Raw genomic sequence first — 21,392 nt, 5'->3', positions numbered from 1 at the left:
ATTTATACTTTAAGCTATACCTAATTCTATTTTTTAATAAAATCAATATTAATAGCAGATATCTGAATATGCCTTAATTTGTAAACATGATTAACACAATTTCTAAAAATCCAGAAGCAAAACATATACCCTACATTTCTGTACTATGCTGCCAGTTATTTCACATCCTTCCCAGCTTTCTGCTAACTTCTATCCTGAATTGTTTGCTCTTATGTATATTTCTCATAGGACTATGGCTAAGATTCCAAAAATACTGAAAAGCCTGAAGTTACCAAGATGTTGTACTTATGCAGTCAGGTTTAGAAGAAATATGCCTTCATGGGCAAGGAGGTTGGGTGGTGATGACTCCTCTATGAATAGTATTTTTATATATGCTCAGTACCAGTATGATATACCTGTTAGGTACACACAATGCAAGTAATACTAAAATTTGTCTTACATTATCAATATGAACACCTTGGCATGGAAACTGTACCAATCTGATGACTCATAATTTTATTAGCATTGTTAACATTTTTATACTGCATTCCATCTTCTTACAATCTGGCAAAAATTCCAATTTCTAATTGGTTTTCAAACAACTTGTTTCTAAAAAGCACTTTAAAAAAATTAAAGTATTACAAATAAGTGTCTCAACCAACTTAGTGGTGAAACGACAATAATTCAAATTGAAAGATAAAAAAAATCTCATGTTCAGACTGTTTAACATAGCTGTAGTGTAGAAAAATTGATCTAAAATGCTTACAGATTTTCTGATCACTGGCATGACCTGTTAAACGTTTTAAAGCTGAAAACAAATATGTAACTGAAATACTGATTAAAAAAGAAAACCCCAAAACATACTTTGTAATCCAAGGTCAGAAATGGAGAGCTATTCCTTGCCAGTGTTTGTAATAGGGTACTACCCCTAAAGACGGGTACTAAATTTTTTTATTTACAAATGAACATGCAGAGATTTAAATAAGACAACTGTTTGTCAACAACTGAAGTACTCAAAAATGGACCCATACAAACCTCACAAAAGTGAGGTGGGAAAAATACTCCACTTCATTAAAATATTCACAAAAGTTGTGCAAACAAAATCTCAAAGAAGTTATTCTCAGTATTCCAGTGTCTAATAAATAATTATAATTAGTTTAAAGCTACTAGGTGGAATTTGAAAATACAGGTTGGAAATACTGCGCTTATATAGCTGAGACTACAGCATTTTAAGACATTTTATATGGTATATACACACTTTAAATGACATTATGGTCACTGTTCCATTATGGAATCATAAGCTTAACACTATAAAACCTTTTTCAATCACATAAGGAAATATTGCTTGCATTTGCTCTAAGCATAGGTAAGATTCAGTTTCTTTCTACATTAAAAATTATTAATCAAATTTATTTAATCTTTACTTTGCAATACTCTATTGTGCAATATAATTAGCTTGCCACACTGGTGACTAAAAGCTGGCTGACTCAAAAAATCACTTTAAAATAACTAGAAATACTGACCAAAGCCATTTCATTGGGTTTATTTTACATTTAAATAAATCCCCAGAAATGTAATCAACTATAAAATGGCAGCATACAACTGTTATGTGGCAGAAAATAGTAAGGCATAAATTAGAATAAAGAATAATGTATTTATCCTTACATATTTATATATACTTAACATTTCCAACACTTCCCCATCTCAATTACTCTACATCTTTTCTGGATTTAATACTTTTCTTAATGTGCTGTATTCACTAACTACTAGACTAGAACTGTAAAGAAACAAAAAACGGAGTTAACAACCCACTGCCTCCCCAAACCCACAGAGACTGGGTTTGATTCTGGCTCTGCTTTAGTTATATGACCTTGATCACACCACCCTCTGAGCCTCAGTTTCTTGATGAATGTGGGGGTGAGGCAGTGGGAAACTAGCTAGATTATCTCTAGGGTTTCTTCTTAGCACAATTCTGCTTCTATAATAAATAGACAAAAGTGAATTGGAAAGGTAAGGGGAATGGTAACGGGTAAAGGTAAGGGGATCAGTATTTTAAAATAACAATTTCCCCCTTGGCTTCTTAAAATATTTTTACATTTAAAAATCTTCAGGCCAGGTGTGGTAGCTCGTGTCTGTAATCCTAACACTTCTGGGAGGCTGAGGTGGGTGGATCTCTTGAGCCCAGGAGTTCAAGACCAGCCTGGGCAACATGGCGAAACCCCATCTCCACTAAAAATACAAAAATTAGTCAGGCATGGTGGTGCTGGAATTGAAGCTACTTCAGAAGCTGAGTGGGAGGATCACCTGAGCCCAGGGAGGTCGAGGCTCCAGTGAGCTGTGATAGTGCCTGCCACTGCACTCCAGCCTGGAGGACAGAGTAAGACCCTGTCTCAAAAAATCAAATCTGACCCCGTCTCAAAAAATCAAATCTTCTTGAGTTAACTATTCACTTTGCATTTTAGTTTGCTTTCTAGTAATTAATGTCAGAGCAGTTTCTTCAGCTATTTCTTTGTATTCTTCTATCCAACTTGGCATACATGGCACCAACATAATTGTTTTATTACAGAAAACAAGTATTTTCTCCTTAAATATCTTTTTCATAGATGGTTAGACTTGAAGTTAGGAAATGTAAAACAAAAGCTTGTTAAAAAGTTTGAATATTGCTGGCATTTATCTGTAACAGCTGCTGTGTATCTGAAACAGAACTATTTTAAATTAAATGCCAAAAATAATGCATGTTAAAATGCACACTTAAAAACTTAGAAAATTTGACTTTGTTAAACTAACACCTTCCACTTTAATAACAATTCTTGCACAAGAAATCTGTTCTAAGACCCCGAATGCAAGGTTTAGACTCACTGAAATGTTTCTTCACTGAGGTCACCTAAAAGGATAGAAAACAGCCAGGCGCGGTGGCTCATGCCTGGAATCCTAGCACTTTGGGAGGCCTGGGCGGGTGGATCACGAGGTTAGGAGATCAGACCATCCTGGCCAACGAGGTGAAACCACATCTCTACTAAAATGGAAAAAATTAGCCGGCTGTGGTAGTACACACAGGTAGTCCCAGCTACTCAGGAGGCTGAGGCAGGGAATCACTGGAATCCGGGAGGTGGAGATTGCAGTGAGCTGAGATTGTGCCACTACACCCCAGCCTGGTGACAGAGCAAGTCTCTGTCACACACACACACACATAAAGAATAGAATAGAAAACAAATGTTACAGGGTGATGAAATGTTAATGTAGGTATGTATACATACAGGGATATATGTATATACATACAGATAAATAAAATCCTCTAAAATGGACATTTTTTAAAACCAATTTTTCAGGTGTAATATTTCTAGTCAAAGGAAATTTTTGATGTATTTATTATAATTTTTGCAGTAATTTGGTATTATGTGGTATTTCTTTTGTGCTTTAAGTAAAATTATGCAGATTTAGATACCAATAAATGCAAAATTTGAATTGAAAGCAGTCTTTTATCCTCCCAAATAAAACCGTAATTTCTGCCATAAAGTAACTGACCTCCAGCCATAGCCAAGATCTCACTTTCTGGGTAAGTATAATTCTCCTTTCCATACATACCTGAAACTCTGTCTTTTTTAGTATGTTATGAACCTTTACACCTCATTTATTTTGGCCATTTTTAAACTCCTTTCATTTATCTCACATCCCTTAGTTAAATTAAAAGAAAGGATATTTAAAATACATCTTTGTGATATATACATATACACACCATATATATATATATGTATCCACACACAGACACAGACACAGACAAATCAATACATTGTCTATTTATCAACTTTCAGCTTTGCCCCAGACTTTGGCAATGTTGTAGATACTAGTTCAGGTTCTAGTTTTCCATTTTCACATGAGCTGGAAAATGTTACAGACCAACAAATTCAAACAAGCACATGTCGCTGTTCTTATAAAGAGTCTAACAGAAAGTCTCTTAGGAAAAAAAGTTCTTACAATAAAAATGGGAGGATTACTAGGTGTGAAAAAAAAAGGCATTTTTCCGGTTATTTATCAAAATCGATTGTAATTTTAATTGGTAGAGATAAAATTTCAACCTTTGTTAATTAGGAGAATACTTGCTTTCTATAAATTCAGTACATTTTTCTTAAACAATAAAGTAAAAACATCTAAAGGTACAAAGCACTAATAGCTCTGATGTATTTTGTGGAAGGATAACAGCAGTTTAAGTCACAATACACTGATTTTTTAAAACCCAATATATTCCCTTCTTTTTCAAACAGCAGAGCCTGAGACGCAGAAGAGGTTATGATAAAATCTTATCCAACCGGATCAGAACTAAAAAACTTTTTCTACCAATAATGTTTTTGTAACCCCTTAGCAGTTACCAAATGCTGCTTACATACATTCAATATCTAGCTTACTGGCATGATTCCAAAGTTTTATAAAAATGAGAAACTGCAGATATATGATTAGAAGGTACACAAATTGCATTACATTAAACACAAAGGCAGTGTGGTCCTTATAGGAAAAATCAAGCTCAGTACCCCCTGGTAGAAATGTTCTATAAAAATGTGTCACATTGAAGTGTCAGTGTTTTCAGCCAATTGTCTGTCCCTGATGTATTTCGGAGTATGTAATCTATCAGGACTTTAGGTTTCTTAATCCAAAATGTCTGACTGAATTTAGGTACATCTAGAAAGCAGCTGAAAGGGTTTCTCTTATAGTCTGACATAACAGAAAGTAGATTGAGAAATCCCTCTCTTTACCTGAAGATGTACTGTTATACTTCAGCCATCATCAGCTCACAAAGGAAAAGAAAAAAAAAAAAAACAATCAAAATCTCCCCTCACACACACAATCTCCACACAAGCTAAACAAAAACCACCCCTCCCCCCACAAACCCCAGCACCAAAGTGTCAATCATTCCTGGGAAACAGAACATGCCCCTCAGATTCTGATTTGTTAGTTGGCCAAACTTGGAGGACAGAAATGACCTTATATGTCCTTGTGGGGAAGAGGGAAGACATGTTAATAATGACTATAGAGCCATTGAGAAAGTGCATTATCAATTACACAATCAACTTAGAGCCCTGTCCTCCAGTGGAGGTGGTCATGACTTGATTTAAATGCCTCCGTAATGGAACTATTCTGTCTTGGGATAAAGTAGATGGGGTGCGGGTGGAGAAAGAGCTACCCTCATTTTAATTAAAAAGTGCAGCAGTCTACCACCTTTTCCCATGCTTCTCCAGTAAATGATTGCACAGACTCAGAGAAGTTCAAAGTCATAGCAGAATCTCTGAGGCACTCCTGGTTAAGAGAGAAAAAAATATGATCCAGTAATCTTCAAACTTATATAGGTTATGAGAACAAACCCGTTTTGCTTTGTTTTTAAACAAAAGCCAAAGAATCATTTCATAGGGATCATATACACCATTTCCTCTAATGTATCCTCAGTCTCACAGTGTTGAAATGGGACCGATCAGCCTACGATGGATTGCACATCACCCAAAGAGAAAGGAAGGCATGGAAAAGGCAAACATTTTATACTGCTTCACAAACACATTTACAAGGAATAGGTGAAGAGAAGATGTAGGAAAGAGGGATAAAGAAAACCTTATTGCTGTTTCGATACAAAATACAGTATGAAGATACCTAAACTAAACGAAATCTGATTATGATGACCAATGTTTTCACAATGTGGGATGAAGTGTCTTCTTGCACAATGAAATGTTCAGTTTAAAAGGTAAGCAGAAAAAGGAGGGAAGAAGTCAAAACTACACCTGGGATATTAGCTGCATATTGAAACTTGGGGATCGAGACTGCTTGGTTAAGGGGGCTCCTGGGCTGAGGAGCTCTTTACCTTCACCAGCTTGACCTAGCCGGTCTTCCTGCAGACTGATAGTTGAGTATCGATTAGCATTGTTACCTGCTAAATTAGTACCTCCCTCAGTGCCAACCCCAATGCTGGTACTTGCTTGACTGCCATTTACATAGTCAAATGATTTACTTGAGGAAGCACTGGCTGTCCGGATTAGACTTAAACTATTGGTTTTTGGCACCACCTGGCCAGCAGGCAGGCTCAGGTGTTTCTTCATTGGTGTCAGCTCAACTGAATCTACACTAAGATCGGTTGGTTGCTGTACATACTGCTTGCGAACTACTGAATCTCGAGGGCTCTCACTGGATTTGATGGCAGAGGCTGTTTCTTTATCCTTGGCTGAACGCCCAGCTGCTACTTTCCTTAAGCTTCCCCTCTGAGAAGAGGAGGATGGTTTGGTCCCAATTGGCTGACTGCTGAGGGAAGCCCCTGATGAAAATCCTTCATCTGCATCATTCAGGTTTACAGACTCCTCTCCTCCATTTACACCCTCAGCACCTAAGAAAACAAATCAGACAGACTCAGCAACAGCTAAATTAAATAAGAAGCAGCTGTGAATAACAACACTAACCTTATCTCTAGGGTAATGTTTGCTATAGGTTGGCAATGGCCCTACTATCAACACTTCCCCTAAATAATTTAGGGGAAATAAATCTTAATCTACACAGAATTCTAGTATGTTAATAAATGTCAATTTAGCTTTATTTAGTCCAGTTTTTAAAAAACTATCCACAATTACTAGTATACTGTCAATATTTAGGCATGTAAAACAACTAGGTAAAATACAAAAGTTTAACATAAATTTTTATATACATTCTTTTTTCTGAAATGACCATATCAACCTATTTAAAAAAAAGCACACACAACTTTCCCCTCATACTTTCTTTAACTCACCATAAGATGTGCAAAAAAGCCCCTCTTCTAATTTTGGTTACCCAGAATTGTACCAAAAACCTATGCTTACAGGCCAAACTCTTTTTAACTACAATAAAACTTTATATTTACTCAATGGTTAATTGCTTCTATATTGCCTTAGAACCTTTAACATGGAACTAGTAAAAATAACTCAAAACTACACTGCTTCTGTAACTTCACAGTCATGTTTTGTCTTATGGCCTTATCTACTCACTGACTTCCATATTTCAGAGAACAGTGATAGGGAACCAGCAGGGATATTTAGGAAGGATTTAGATTTCCTATATGGTATGTTTTGATAATATCTTATATAATTAAGTATTTCTATAATATTTTAGATTCTTAGCATTGAGATGTATTGTCATAAGCACAAAATAGTATAGTGTCCCATCACATTTCATTTCATGCAGAAACTGCAGTTAACAAAGTAATTCTTTTTTTGTTTTTTTGTTTTCTTTCGAGACAGAGTCTTGCTCTGTCACCCAGACTGGAATGCAGTGGCATGGTCTTCGGCTCACTGCAATCTCTGCCTCCCAGGTTCAAGTGATTCTCCTGCTTCAGCCTCCCAAGTAGCTGAGATTACAGGCATGTACCACCACACCCAATTAATTTTTGTATTTTTAGTAGAGATGGGGTTCCACCATGTTGGCCAGGCTGGTCTTGAATTCCTGGCCCCAAATTATCTGCCCACCTCGGCCTCCCAAAGTGCTCGGATTATGATGTGAGCCACCTCACCTGGCCAACAACATAATTCTTATCTTGGGTTTTTGTGGGAAGAAGAAAAGAAGATATAATATATTGAGCTTGCAGTTTACAGAAAGCCAATTCTGTTACTGAGAGTATGACCAACATTCTCTTAGAAAGGAATACATTTGCTTCTTTCAAGAACTCATATTGGCTTGCTACCTCATTAAATACATTTCCCAGACTGCCATAAAATTTAATCTGAGTCTTCAAAACAGATATCAACATTACAGTTAAGGTAAAAACATTAGGAAAGGATCTAAACAAATATTAGAGACATAAGTTACCTAAGCAAAAAATATACAAAATATTTTAACACAATCTTTTATTTAACATAGTACCTGGAAAAATAAACTATTTACTTAGCTATATTACTCATATGGATTATTTTCTTCCTTCTAAAGAATGAAATAAGCATCCTTAAAGCAAAAGGCACCTTTTATATCCAGCAGTTTAATAATCTTTAATCATCATGCAAAGCCATATGAAAATGCATTTACTAAGAACAGTAGCAGCTGACACCACTTCTCTCAACCTCTTCAAAAGAACTGTATATAATGTACCTCAAAATAAAAACTTTAAAATTATATTCATGATACATTTTAGTAATTTACTTATAATTAGTATAAAGAACTCCGAAATTGCCCAAGAAAGGATAGTTATTGGTTCAGAATTTATATTAGTAATAAATAATTGGGAGTCAACAGAAGTGCACATTATCATATCAAAAATATATAACCTCTTTTAAAATATTGGGTATATTTATTAGGAAAGGAGACTGAGAGACTTAGTGCTAGCTTCTGAATCTTGCTACATGCAGATCTGATGCCCAAGCAATATGGCCATAAAAAAGATAACACAAAAGCCGACATGCAAGAGAATCTACTGATATTTTATATACTAAGCAATGCTTAGCATATAATATAATGGAACACTGATTATACTTTAATCACAGGTATTGTCTTCAGTTTAGTAATAATTTTTAAAAACATTTATTTGTATTATTATTTTTTGAGACAAGGTCTCACTTTGTTGCCCAGGCTGAAGTGCTGTGACACGATCACAGCTCACTGTAGCCTCAACTTCCCAGGCTTGAGTGATCCTCCCACCTCAGCCTCTCAAGTAGCTGGGACTAAAGGCATGTGCCACCATGCTTGGCTAATTTTTATATATTTTGTAGACATGAGGTTTTTCCATGTTGCCTAGGCTGGTCTTGAACTGGGCTCAAGCAGTTCACCTGCCTAGGCCTCTCAAAGTACTGGGATTATAGGCATGAGCCATCATGCCTGGCCAGTTTAGTAATAATCTTATTTCCAGCTTTAAAAGTCACAAATAGAATGTTACTTGACAATCAGGAGAAAGGTAGGTGATGGGCTTATAGTCTCTCTTCAATTTCAACAATAAACCCAATTTTAATTGTAAAATTCTTTAAAAACATAGCAGAAGACTAGTCAATAATCTATAAGCTTCGGCAGAGTTCGGAATTATCAAAACTTTTCATAGGGTTTTGTAACTTCCTTTCTTCTGTTTAAAAAGCTTGGCAAGGTACAGTGGCTCACGCCTCTAATCCCAACATTTTGGGAAGCCAAGACAGGCAGATCCCTTGAGCTGAGGACACTGAGACCAGCCTGGGCAAATGGCAAGATCCTATCTCCACAAAAAAATTTTAAAATTAGCCAGATGTGATGGTACCCGCCTATAGTCCCAGCTACTCAGGAGGCCGAGGTGGGAAGATCACTTAAGTCCAGGAATTCGAGGTGGCAGTAAGCTATGAATCTTAAGGAGGTTGGGTGCAGTGGGTCACCAGCATTTGGGGAGGCCAAGACAGGAGGATTGTTTGAGCCAGGGAGTTGAAGACCAGCCCAGGCAACATAGCAAGACCCCATCTCCACAAACAATTTAAAAATTTACTGGGCATAGTGATATGCCTGTTATCCTAGCTACTGAGAAGGCTGAGGCCAGAGGTTTGCTGAAGCCCAGGAAACCAGGTTACAGAGAGCTACGACTGTGCCACTATACTCAAGCCTAGGCAACAGAGTGACACTATCTGGGAGTCAAGAAAAAAACCCTTATGAAATAAAGCAATTGTGTCTCAAAACATTTTTACTTTGTAATTTTCTCCAAAGGTGATAACAATACCATTCATGGTCCAAAGAGGAGATATCTGAAATGGAATTTCTTTCTTAATGCCTTTTTGTATTTACACTGAACCCCAAGAAGCTATGAAATGGATTCTTTTTTTTTTTTTTGAGACGGAGTTTCGCTCTTGTTACCCAGGCTGGAGTGCAATGGCGCGATCTCGGCTCACCGCAACCTCTGCCTCCCGGGTTCAGGCAATTCTCCTGCCTCAGCCTCCTGAGTAGCTGGGATTACAGGCACACGCCACCATGCCCAGCTAATGTTTTGTATTTTTAGTAGAGACGGGGTTTCACCATGTTGACCAGGATGGTCTCGATCTTTTGACCTCGTGATACACCCGCCTTGGCCTCCCAAAGTGCTGGGATTACAGGCTTGAGCCACCGCGCCCGGCTTGAAATGGATTCTTAATGAACTTTTCTATTCATGGCTGACTTTACTTACACATTTGGCTTCTGTTAATATTGATTTTAAAACTACAAATAGGCCAGGGTTGGTGGCTCATGCCTGTAATTTCAGCACTTTGGGGAGGCTAAGACAGGCAGATTACTTGAGCCCAGGAGTTTGAGATCAGCCTAGGCAACATGGCAAAACACCATTTCTACTAAAAATACAAAAAACTAGCCGGGTATGGTGGTGTGCCTGTAGTTCTAGTTATTCCAGAGGCTGAGGTGGGAGGATCACTTGAGCCCAGGAAGTTGAGGCTGCAGTGAGCCTTGATTGTGCCACCACACTCCTGCCTGGGTGATGGGAGTGAGATCTTGCCTTAAAAAAAAAAAATAAAACTACAAATAATCTGGACTAAAAGGTAAAATAAGGAAACATTCCTCTTTCCTTGTGGCTACACCCTCCCCCTCCCTCCCCCAAATGGAAAGTTTACCAGTGATAAATATAATAGGATATTAAAAAGGAAATACTATTTTGGTTCATTTGTTTCAAAGTGTATGACTTGATGTATTGGAAGGAATGCTTCAACCTAATCCCACACTTCCTAGAATTTCAGCAACTGTTGATTAACCCAGTACTACATTTAGCACAAATACTTCCAATATTCTAGCAACAGTAGTAGATAAAGGTGAAGTGGCTCAGTCATTCAAGAATGTTCAGTTTAGGCCAACTCTGGGTTACACATCTATTCATCTTCTCATTGTTATGTGTTTATACAAGATAAAACTTACTCCTAGGGATAACATAATAAGACATAGGGGAAAAAGGGAAGGCTGTATCTCACAGCACCAACTTTTTTGGGTCCCTAGGTCATGCACATGCAACACTGTTAAAATGAAATAAGGTCAATTTGGGTAAATGGGCAAGGGAACAGAGGGTAGATTTAGATCTTACTGAGCATGCTCAAATTTCTAATGCACCAAAGAGCAGAGAGTTCCCCATGGTGGCAGTTAAGTGCTTTATGTATGGTTGGCCTTTAAGTAAAAATATATAACATCTTTTAAAACTACTTGCTAGATTTCATAAATAAGTATAAAGATCCCACAGTAGCAATACATTAAATAATTTTTTAAACACTGGCTACAGTTCCCTCTTTTACAAAGCTAATTCCTATGGCATTACATGCAAAACAGCAAGTAAATACTTGCCCATCAAAGAGAAGCATTCTTTCACAGATGGGCGGTTGGGGGGAAGGGTATTAAAAAAAAACCCCTCCATGTTGTGATACCTAAATTATAGAAATAAGGCTCTACTAGGATATCTGACCTCTAAATATAACAATACATTTTAATTCCATTGAATTGAATGCAACCATTATTTACAATAAATTATAAAATGTACTGTGCATCAGGATAGCACATTTATAGAAGATGTCCGTAGTTTACTAGTTAGACCTAAGCAACTTAATCTACCAATGATAAAGCCAATCAATAACAGCATATTTTGTCAAAGAGCTAAGAAATTCTTCATTGAACACCACAGAATTGCAAATAAATCAGCTGGCTCCACTTCCAATTTCTTAAAGATAATACACTAACATTTTAAAACTCCCTTTACAAATTTTTAAAGAATAAATTATTGTATAAATGAAATCATTCGTATTGATGAATAAGGCTCATGTCCACTGGGTGTGTTTTTCTTTCCTAATGTTACAATAAACATGCTCAGTAATGAAAAAATTCCAAGCATTTGCAGACCTTTTGGAGACAGGACCCTGCCTTGTTAGTAGCCATGCCAAGCTGTTCCTTGATTACACAGGGATGCAGACTCCAGGCCAGCACAAATGGTAACTAAAGATTGCACCTGACCTGGTGCTATGCATATGAGGAGGGAGGGTGCTTTGCAAGGAGAAGCTAATACACCCTAGGGTACTGGTAACACACATTAGAATGGAAAGATACTCTGCTTGGGGATAGAGAGCCAGGATCCTTCTCCAGTAACTGCCTCACTGACTTCTGCCTCCTCATCTCTGTCCTACCCTCTGTTGTGGCTGCTGCTGAGTTGGGCTCCGGCGAGCCATGCTCAGGGGTCCTGCGCACCAGCACCTCCCCCTCTTGCACACGTTTGATCCCTAGGTCAGTGGAGCCGTGTTGGATCGGGGAGCCAGGAATACTCGAGTCAGCCTCGTTTGAGAAGTCAAAGCCATCTGGGATTCAACATATAAAATTTTAGTGCTTTTATGCTGCTCTATTCTTTTCTGAGCATTTTGACCCAGGCAGATAAGAGAATGTATATATGGATATGATATAAACACAAATATTATTTATATAGTTACATGTGTGTGCACAGCATGCACACACATAAGGCAGCAGATGAACAGTGTGAGGTTTGCAAATGAATTAAGACAGAAAAATCAGGATCATTAAAATGGCAATCTCTTAGGCAAGACAGCTTGACTATTCAAGTACCATGTCTATGACATACTGCTGAATTCAGCACTTACAAAAAAGAGAAAGGCAAAGATAAAAATCCAAAAACAAGAATACATCATTTTATGAATAGCTTGTATTATATTGTTAGTTTGGCCAGTTATATACTTTTTCCCACAGTGCTCATATGTGCACCTATTTTTCCTAGTATGGTAACAAGGTTAAAGCAACTTCTTTCCTATTGTTCTTAGTTCAAAAAAATACAAAAATTAACCTCATCTTATTTTATGTTTTAATCTTTATACAGCAATCTAAATAACATGTATTTTATAAGTATATATTAAAATAACTTTAGACAGTCACATTTCTAGTGCTGTTTTTAACAAAAAAAAATTTAATTATACAGGGTCTTTTAATATCATGTGCTAAGACAGTCTGTAAACAGTGATAAATTTACTTGACTCCATGTGTGGACTATGGGGATTTTGTACTCACCTTCTCTCCTCCATCTATGACGACGGATTGAAGCTGTTGTAATTGCAGTCCGAGAAATCCTCGGCACTGTTGGAGTGACTTCAACTTTAAGGACTTTCTGGCCTTCTTGTGAAGAATCAGGAGCATCAAATGGTAATGAGTTTTTCATGGCATTGGCAACCTACAATGATAATATAAGTCTATACGAGTTTACAATCAATATGCAGTTTTTGTTTATACTTGTTTCCATAATTTTTGAATAGGTATTTAAAATTTGCTTTATAACACATAAAAGTACAAATGTGTAATAAATGTATCTTTGTTGTTCTCTATTCTTTTAAGCAAGTTTTCAAATGAGAATTTCTAAAATATGAGTCACATACTCCACTGATGCCTTATAATGGTTGACTTTCAAAGAGAAAAAGCATTCCAAAGAAAGAATTAACATTTAAACTGATTATGAGACAATTTAGAATTGTCTGATTCTTCAGATGATAAATAACATGCAGAATTTAATCTCTGATAAACACTGGGATATTTTCCACTCTTCTATTTACATGAGGAGAAATGTTTCCTAAATACTTCTGGCATTTTGTCCTACCACTGTCTGCTCCTGGTAATTGCCATTTGACTGATCCATGTTTCCTAATTCGGTTGTACCAATCTAGCAAAAATCTTGAGCTAAAGGATTGTCTTTCTCCCTCCCTCTCCACTTGGACAAGCCCACATGGAATGAAGCAGCAGCCTGGATGGGTTTACCTAATCTGCCCACTCATTCTCTCCAGTGGGCTGTCCCAAGGTCTATACGTAGAGGAAAGTTAGGTTTTTCAATTTAGCTTTTAACAGTAATGAAAATACTTGTTCCCCATCTACCAACTATTTTTCTGTCTATCACATGGCTCTAGATTTGAATAGGGAAAAAGGGTATTATTATCGGGTCCCCCAGAGATGCTGACAATAAAGGAATACTGTAACACTAGAGTTACTAATCTCTTACCTGTATTGCCTTGGAAATGCCACCTCTACTTAATTTATAAGACTGTTGAAAGGATAAACTATGAATTTAAATAGTTTCATAAGTTTTAGGTATTACTATGATGATATAATTTTTTATTTTTTTTACACATTTGTTTTAATGTAACTCTTAGGGTAAGATTAGGAAACAAATGGGAATTCAAAGAAGAATTACTGCAAATGCTACCTCAATAAATTTATATTTAGCTTAAAATATTTTAAAAATGATACAAATAAAATGGCTTTTAAAAAGATGGGCCAGGCAAAGTGGCTCATGCCTGTAATCCCACCACTTTGAGAGGCTGAAGCAGGCAGATGGCTTGAGTCCAGGTATTTGAGACCAGCCTAGGCAACATGGTGAGACCTTGTCTCCAAAAAATATATAAAAATTTGCTGGGTGTGCTGGTATGCACTTGTAGTCTCAGCTACTCAGGAGGATGAGGCAGGAGGACCACTTGAGCATGGAAGGTAGAGGTTACAGAGAACTGTTATCACACCACAGCACTCCAGCCTAGGTGACAGAGTAAGACCCTGTCTCAAAAAAATAGTAAGTTTTGAAACAATAAAATAAGCTGTATTCTTAAAATGCTGCAAGTAGAAAATAATATTTTAAGAACACCATTATCAAAATACTACAAAAAGCTTACAAAATTGGAAAGGAATAAAAACATCCACAGACAAATTACCTAGACAACTATTAGCATTTTGTATGCTTCCTCTGTCCTGTCTAGATCCAAAAATATAGTTGTATCTGTTTTTCTACCTCATAGAAGCTAGTGTTTCCCTTTAATATAAAATCTCAAATATATAGTTTTATCAAGCAAATATCATATAACTTAAATCATTCTCTGCTATGGAACATTTAGACTATTTTTATTCCTTTGTAATTAGAAATAAAATTCTAATGTTATGCTTATAATATACTGTTTCCGGTATTTACAATTTCGGTATTAAATTTAAGTTTAGTTTTCGGAATACATTGTTAGACATGGGATACAGGGTCAAAGAAATAAACACACATTACCAGACTGCTTCTTCTGGGGATATTCAGAGTTGTGTCATACTACCACTGTAACATAAAGAATGCCTCACTTCACTGTTGGATATTTACATTTGTTGTTTTGTTTTCTGGGTTTTTTTTTTTTGAGGCAAGGTCTTGCTCTGTCACGCAGGCTGGAGTGCAGCAGCATAATCTCCGCTCACTGCAACCTCTGCCTCCCAGGTGCAAGCAATTCTCATGCCTCAGTCTCCCAAGTAGCCGGGATTAGAGGTATGCACTACCACACCCAGCTAAATTTTGTATTTTTTGTAAAGATAGGGTTTTCCTATGTTGGCCAGGCTGGTCTTGAACTTGTGGCATCAGGTGATCCACCCACCTTGGCCTCCCAAAGTGCTGGGATTACAGGTATGAGCCACCACGCCCAGCCTTACATCTGTTTTTTAATCAGTTACCATTTGGAGATTTGTTTATTTTGTAGGAGAGTACAGTATCTTTTTATATAAAATGAAATATTAATTTGCTTATTCTTATCATGCCTGCTGAAAATATGTTTCTCAGTTTGTGTCCTGCATGTATTATTTTTGCTTTTAAAAACCTGATGGAGGCCAGGCACAGTGGCTTACACCTGTAATCTCAACACTCTGGGAGGCTAAGGCTGGCAGATCACTTGAAATCAGGATTTCAAGACCGGCCTGGCCAACATGGTGAAACTGTCTCTACTAAAAATACAAAAATTAGCTGGGGGTGGTGGTGTCTATAATCCCAGCTAGACATGGGAGGCTAAGATGGTAGGATCGCTTGAACCCAAGAGGCAGAGGTTGCAGTGAGCTGAGATCACGCCACTGCACTCCACTGGGTGGTAGAGAGAAACTCCATCTCAAAAACAAAATTAAAACAAAAAAAAGTAAACTTAAAAAAACTGATGGGCCGGGTGCAGCGGCTCACAGTACTTTGGGAGGCAGAGGCAGGCGGATCACCTGAGGTCAGGAGTTTGAGACCAGCCTGGCTAACACGGTGAAACCCTGTTTCTACTAAAAATACAATAAATTAGCTGGGCCTGGTGGTACACGCCTGTAATCCCAGTTACTCCGGAGGCTGAGGCAGTAGAATCACTTGAACCCATGAGGTGGAGGATGCAATGAGCCAAGATTGCACCATTGTACTCCAGCTTGGGAAACAAGAGCAAAACTCCATCTCAAAAACAGAAAAAGGAAAAAAAAAAAAAAAAAAAAAGGCAAAACTGATGGAATAGGCTGGGTGCAGTGTCACATGTCTGTAATCCTAGCAGTCCTGGAGGCTGAGGCCAGCCTCAGCAACACAGAGAGACTTTGTCTCTACAAAAAGTACAAAACAAGAAACAAAAAAAACCAAAAACCTAACAGCTTAGGATGCAGGTGTTTATGTAGGGGGAAAAAAAATCAATCTTATTTTAGTGACTCGTCCTATCACTTATGCTTAGAAAGTCTTCCCTTCTCTAGAAATTTGAATATTTGGAATCTTTTCTTCTCCTCTCTTTTCTTAAAGGATTTCAAAACATTTAATTATTCACTTTATCTGAACTTTATTTTGGTACTGGAAGGTGGAAAGGTTCTAAACCTATTTTGTGTTTTCTCTAACAGTTAACTAATGGTTATTCTGGAATAAAATTTTTCCCCTAATTATTGGGATTGTCTCAGATTTTTAACCTAGTACCATTTTTTTTTAAGGTATAAGTATATTCAATAAAGAGTAAAGATAATAACTTACCAATAGTGGTTGAGAAAAAAGCTCTAGCTGAGCTCTATAAATGATGTCATCAAGAACTTCCTGGCCAAGGTCCCACTGTCCATTATACCTATGAAGAAGCAGATCATTTACTCTCTTAAACAAATACCTAATCTTCAGCTTAACTTTTTAAATTGTTTCAAGTCCTGCAATTTTGGTTGTGAAGCAAAATTTTCATGCCAAGTGTTATATCATTTCATTTATAAACTATCCCACTTTTGGTTATAAAAAGAAAACCAATATTTTAAATACTATGTTTACAAATGTTTCTTCACGTAAATTGGTTTTTATTACATGGTGATATATTCAAAATAATCTACTTAATGCATTCACGAATACCTGGATTATGAACTTTGTAGAGATAGTTTTCCATACAGAAAACCTGACAATTTCTAAATTCCAATTTTAATGACTAGTTATGTTACATTTTGGTTATTTAAAAAGTACTAAAAGGAAACCATATTAGAAAAGATAAGCCTATCATAGAACAAGAGATTCAGTATTGTGTCTGATAAGGAAGAAAGAGAAATATTAAAAGTTTCCAAACATTAGGAAGAATTCATACAATTTTATATTCCACATACTTACATGGCATAATAAACCCCTGTGAGAAGTTGCACCATAAATTCAGGATCCAATACTATTCGACCACAGAGTTCTTTCCAATGTTTTTCATGTTGCCGTGGAAACCCACTCACACAAACCCTAGGGAAATACACTATTTAGCACGTGATTTCCAGATTCATTAAATAAAATATTTTTGTTTTCATACGTTCATTTATACAATTTGTTCATTCCTCAAATATTTACTGAGTGCCTGTTATATACCAGTCATTGCTCTGGGCCTAGGCATACAGTCGTGAACAGGTGAAAGATAAAAAATAAAAATGAAATCTGTACTCTCATAAAGCACACATCCTAGGGGATTGCAAATAAAAACAACTTTTCTAAAACAGTTAACCATCTCTTTCACAACCATCCTTCTTCCTCTTCACACACGCACACACACACACACACACACACACCCCCCCCTAACTTTTACTCATTTCAAATGGTATTAGGGTGAATTACTGGGACGTATAGAAACCTCAAAACAAAAGGATTCAAAATACTGTTGTCTGTGAGGCAATTTTTAAACAAATAACAAAGAAATAAACAACTCCCTAACATCCATTCCATCTCATTAAGTGATGCTTCAAGGAAGTTATGCTTGATAATGATCAAAAGTTGTAATATACTATATTATTTAATCAATTAATTTAGTAAGACAACTATAATAGTGGATCCAGAGGAAATTTTTTAGTGTTTAGTGCCTTATGATCTTGGGAAATTCTTTTAAAATTCTGTTTATATATTTTTTTGTAACAGAGATGTACAGTAAAGGACCTGCAAGTTGAAAATAGCACTATATTAAGATAAAACAATGTGGGGAAAGGAGTATGAAAATGTATCCTTCAATTTCAAGGAGAAAAAGGAATAAATGTAACGTTAAACCTTTAAAGAAAAGTTTATTCATTTATTCCTCAAATGGATGATGGTATCACATCATTATGGTATTTACATTACATATATTTAAAACAATGACCCAGCAGTTTTTTAAAAAATTATGTCAATACTTAGTATTGAGACAGAGTCTCACTCTGTTGCTCAGGCTAGAGTTCAGTGAACTGATGTCGGCTCACCGCAACCTCTGCCTCCCAGGTTCAAGCGATTCTCCTGCCTCAGCCTCCCGAGTAGCTGGGACTACAGGCACGTGCCACCACATCCGGCTAATTTTTGTATTTTTAGTAGAGATGAGGTTTCACTACGTTGGCCAGGCTGGTCTCAAACTCCTGACCTCAGGGGATCTGCCCGCCTCAGGCTCCCAAAGCGCTGGGATTACAGGCATGAACCACCTCACATGGCCTAGAAATTATATCATTTCTACCTATTTAAGATAGGATAAAAAAATTTTAATGTCAACTTAATGTACAAGGAGTACATAGTTTTTCAAAATTCTGTAGGGGAATAATGAACAAAAGAACAAAAGTTTGAGGACCACAAAACTCTGCCATATTTGTTATTAAGAAACTCTATTAGGCTGGGTGTGGTGACTCATGTCTATAATCCCAGGACTTTGGGAGACCAAGGTAGGAAGATAACTTGAGGCCAGGAGTTCAAGACCAGCCTGGACAACACAGTGAGACCCCCCATCTCTAAAAAAAATTTAAAAATTAGCCAAGTGTAGTGGCACACGCCTATAGTCATAGCTACTAAAGAGGCTGAGGTGGAAGGAATGCTTGAGCCCAGGAGTTCAAGGCTGTTGTGAGATTCGCATGATTGTGCCACTACACTCTAGTCTGGGTGACAGAGCAAGACTCTATCTCAAAAAAAAAAAAAAAAAAAAAAAGATCTAAGTGCAGGAGTTGAAGTGGTTTAGATTTTTTTAAAAAAGAAATTATATTAAAGGCCACAACAATGTTTCCAATAAGGGAGCAGGCAGATTTCTTTTAATGAACCAAAAGAAATGAATTATAAATAAATTTATCTGCAGATAGGCAGTAAGTACTTAAGCAGCATCTAAATTAGAGACAAGAATTTTGTTAGATATTAATCATGTTATTACAGGCAAGTGAAATAAATATTTTTAAATAATCTATAAACCAGAGTAACAGCTAATTTAGATTGGCAAAATTAGTAAGTATTGTTATAAGCAGATCTCTTCTCAGTAACATAATAGCACGTGACCTTGAGCAAAGCACTTGTGGTGGACAGATTCTTAGAGTCATGATCCCTATGATCTTTCTGGTATTCACACTGTGTCATGCTCTTCCCTTCAGCAAGGGTGGGATCTACAACTTGCTTCTAACCAATAGAATATGGCAAAGGTGACTGGATTCCGTGATTATGTGTACATGAGTATGTTACCTAAGGTAACAGGTCTTGCTGGAGTCTCACTCCTTCAATGTTGAAGAAGCAACCTGCCATGTTGTAGGCTGACCGTGTTGGGAGGCCAGTGTGTCGAGGAACAAAGGGTGGCCTCCAGCACACAGCCACAAAAAACTGAAGCCCTCAGTCCTACAGTCACAGGAACTGAATTCTGCCAACAAAACTTTTGAGCCTCAGATGAGACTGCAACTCCAGCTAACAACTTAACTACAGCCTTGTAAGACATTAAGCAGAGAACCCCAGCTAAACCATCTGGATTCCTGACTCACAAAAACTGTGAAATAATAAATGTGTGATGTTTTAACCTGCTCAATTTGTGGCAATTTATCATGCAGTAATAGAAAACTAATACAACATTTAACCTTTTTTTGGGATTGATTTCCTCAAGTAAAAAGCATTTTGAAAGACTGAATTCAGAATTCCTTCCATAATTGAACGTCTGTGACTCTAAACATCCGTTGTCTCCAAACTAATTTTTTATCATTTAAATTTTTTCTTTTCTTTTTTTTTTTTTTTTTTTTAAGACAAGGTCTTACTCTTTTGCCCAGGCTAGAGTGTAGTGACATGATCTCCGATCACTGCAACCCTGCCTCCCAGGTTCAAGTGATTCACATACCTCAGCCTTTCAAGTAGCTGGGATTACAGGCATGTGCTACCACATCCAGCTAATTTTTCTGTTTTTAGTAGAAATGGGGTTTCACCACATTGGCTAGGCTGGTCTTGAACTCCTGACCTCAAGTGATCTGACCATCTCAGCCTCCCAAACTGCTGGGATTATAGGCATGAGCCACTGCGCCTGGCCTAAATTTTTTCTATAGTAGAAATTTAAGGGACAATGCAGTGGCTCAACGCCTGTAATCCCAGCAATCTGGGAGACCAGGGCACGCAGATCACTTAATTCCAGGAGTTTGTGACCTGCCTGTGCAACATAGTGAAACCCAGTCTCTATTTAAAAAAAAAAAAAAAAAAAAAATAGCCTAGTGTGGTGGGGGGCACCTGTAGTCCCAGCTACTCAGGAGGCTGGGGTGGGAGGATCGCTTGAACCTGAGAGGCAAAGGTTGAATGAGCCAGTATGGCACCACTGCACTGCCTGGGTGACAGAACAAGATTTCAGCCTAGGTCTGTCCAAATTATTAGAAATTCTGATTTAGAAAATATTATAATCCATGACATACAGAGTACCCACCACCCACATACAAATGAGACATACACATCATTGGTGCTATTACTAATCACTTTCTCCAACACAGAGACAGTTATTTATGAAATGTAGGCAAAGAGGTTCAGATTCCTTGTGACTTTCCCCATACATAGCACAATTTTTTCAAAGATCTTAGAGTGATTTACAAAAACTGGCAACCAGGGAGTGATAAGATATATCACTAAACAACCCTAGATTTGGATGTCTTGGTACAACTCCATGTTCAGCTAGAAAATATATCCTGAATGCTGAAAATGTTTTCAAGAATGCATGAGGCCAGGCACGGTGGCTCACACCTGTACTCTCAGCACTTTGGGAGGCTGATGTGGGAGGACTGCTTGACGCCAGGACTTCAAGACAAAGCCGGGCAACACAGCAAGACCCTGTCTCTACAAAATTTAGCTGGGTGTGGTGTTGTGCCCCTATGGTCCCAGCTACTTGAGAGGCCCAGGTGGGAGGATCCTTTGAGCCAAGGAAGTTGAGGGCACAGTGAGCTATGATTGAACCCTGTACTCCAGCCTGCGTAACAGAGAGAAATCCTATCTTACTCCAGCCTGGGTA

General features: G+C 37.4%; 1 protein-coding gene across 11 annotated transcripts in view; it reads right to left on the bottom strand.

The window, feature by feature from the left end:
- Positions 1 to 21,392, bottom strand: part of HYCC2 (hyccin PI4KA lipid kinase complex subunit 2) — an 87,155-nt gene continuing 65,763 nt past the window's right edge. For 10 of the 11 annotated variants that reach the window (XM_074399292.1, XM_010336448.2, XM_039470103.2 and 7 more), the window contains 5 exons: positions 17,291 to 17,407; positions 16,685 to 16,772; positions 12,946 to 13,105; positions 12,060 to 12,227; positions 1 to 6,337 (listed from right to left, as the gene is read on the bottom strand). In XM_074399292.1, coding sequence (XP_074255393.1) covers positions 5,736 to 6,337; positions 12,060 to 12,227; positions 12,946 to 13,105; positions 16,685 to 16,772; positions 17,291 to 17,407 — 1,135 coding nt within the window. In that variant the 3' untranslated portion in view covers positions 1 to 5,735. The remainder of the gene's footprint in view (positions 6,338 to 12,059; positions 12,228 to 12,945; positions 13,106 to 16,684; positions 16,773 to 17,290; positions 17,408 to 21,392) is intronic. The other variant, XM_003925665.2, reaches the window with a different exon arrangement.

The sequence above is a fragment of the Saimiri boliviensis genome, chromosome 5, assembly GCF_048565385.1.
Source record: "Saimiri boliviensis isolate mSaiBol1 chromosome 5, mSaiBol1.pri, whole genome shotgun sequence".
Taxonomy (NCBI): domain Eukaryota; kingdom Metazoa; phylum Chordata; class Mammalia; order Primates; family Cebidae; genus Saimiri; species Saimiri boliviensis.
This window is presented reverse-complemented; position numbering and strand designations above follow the sequence as displayed.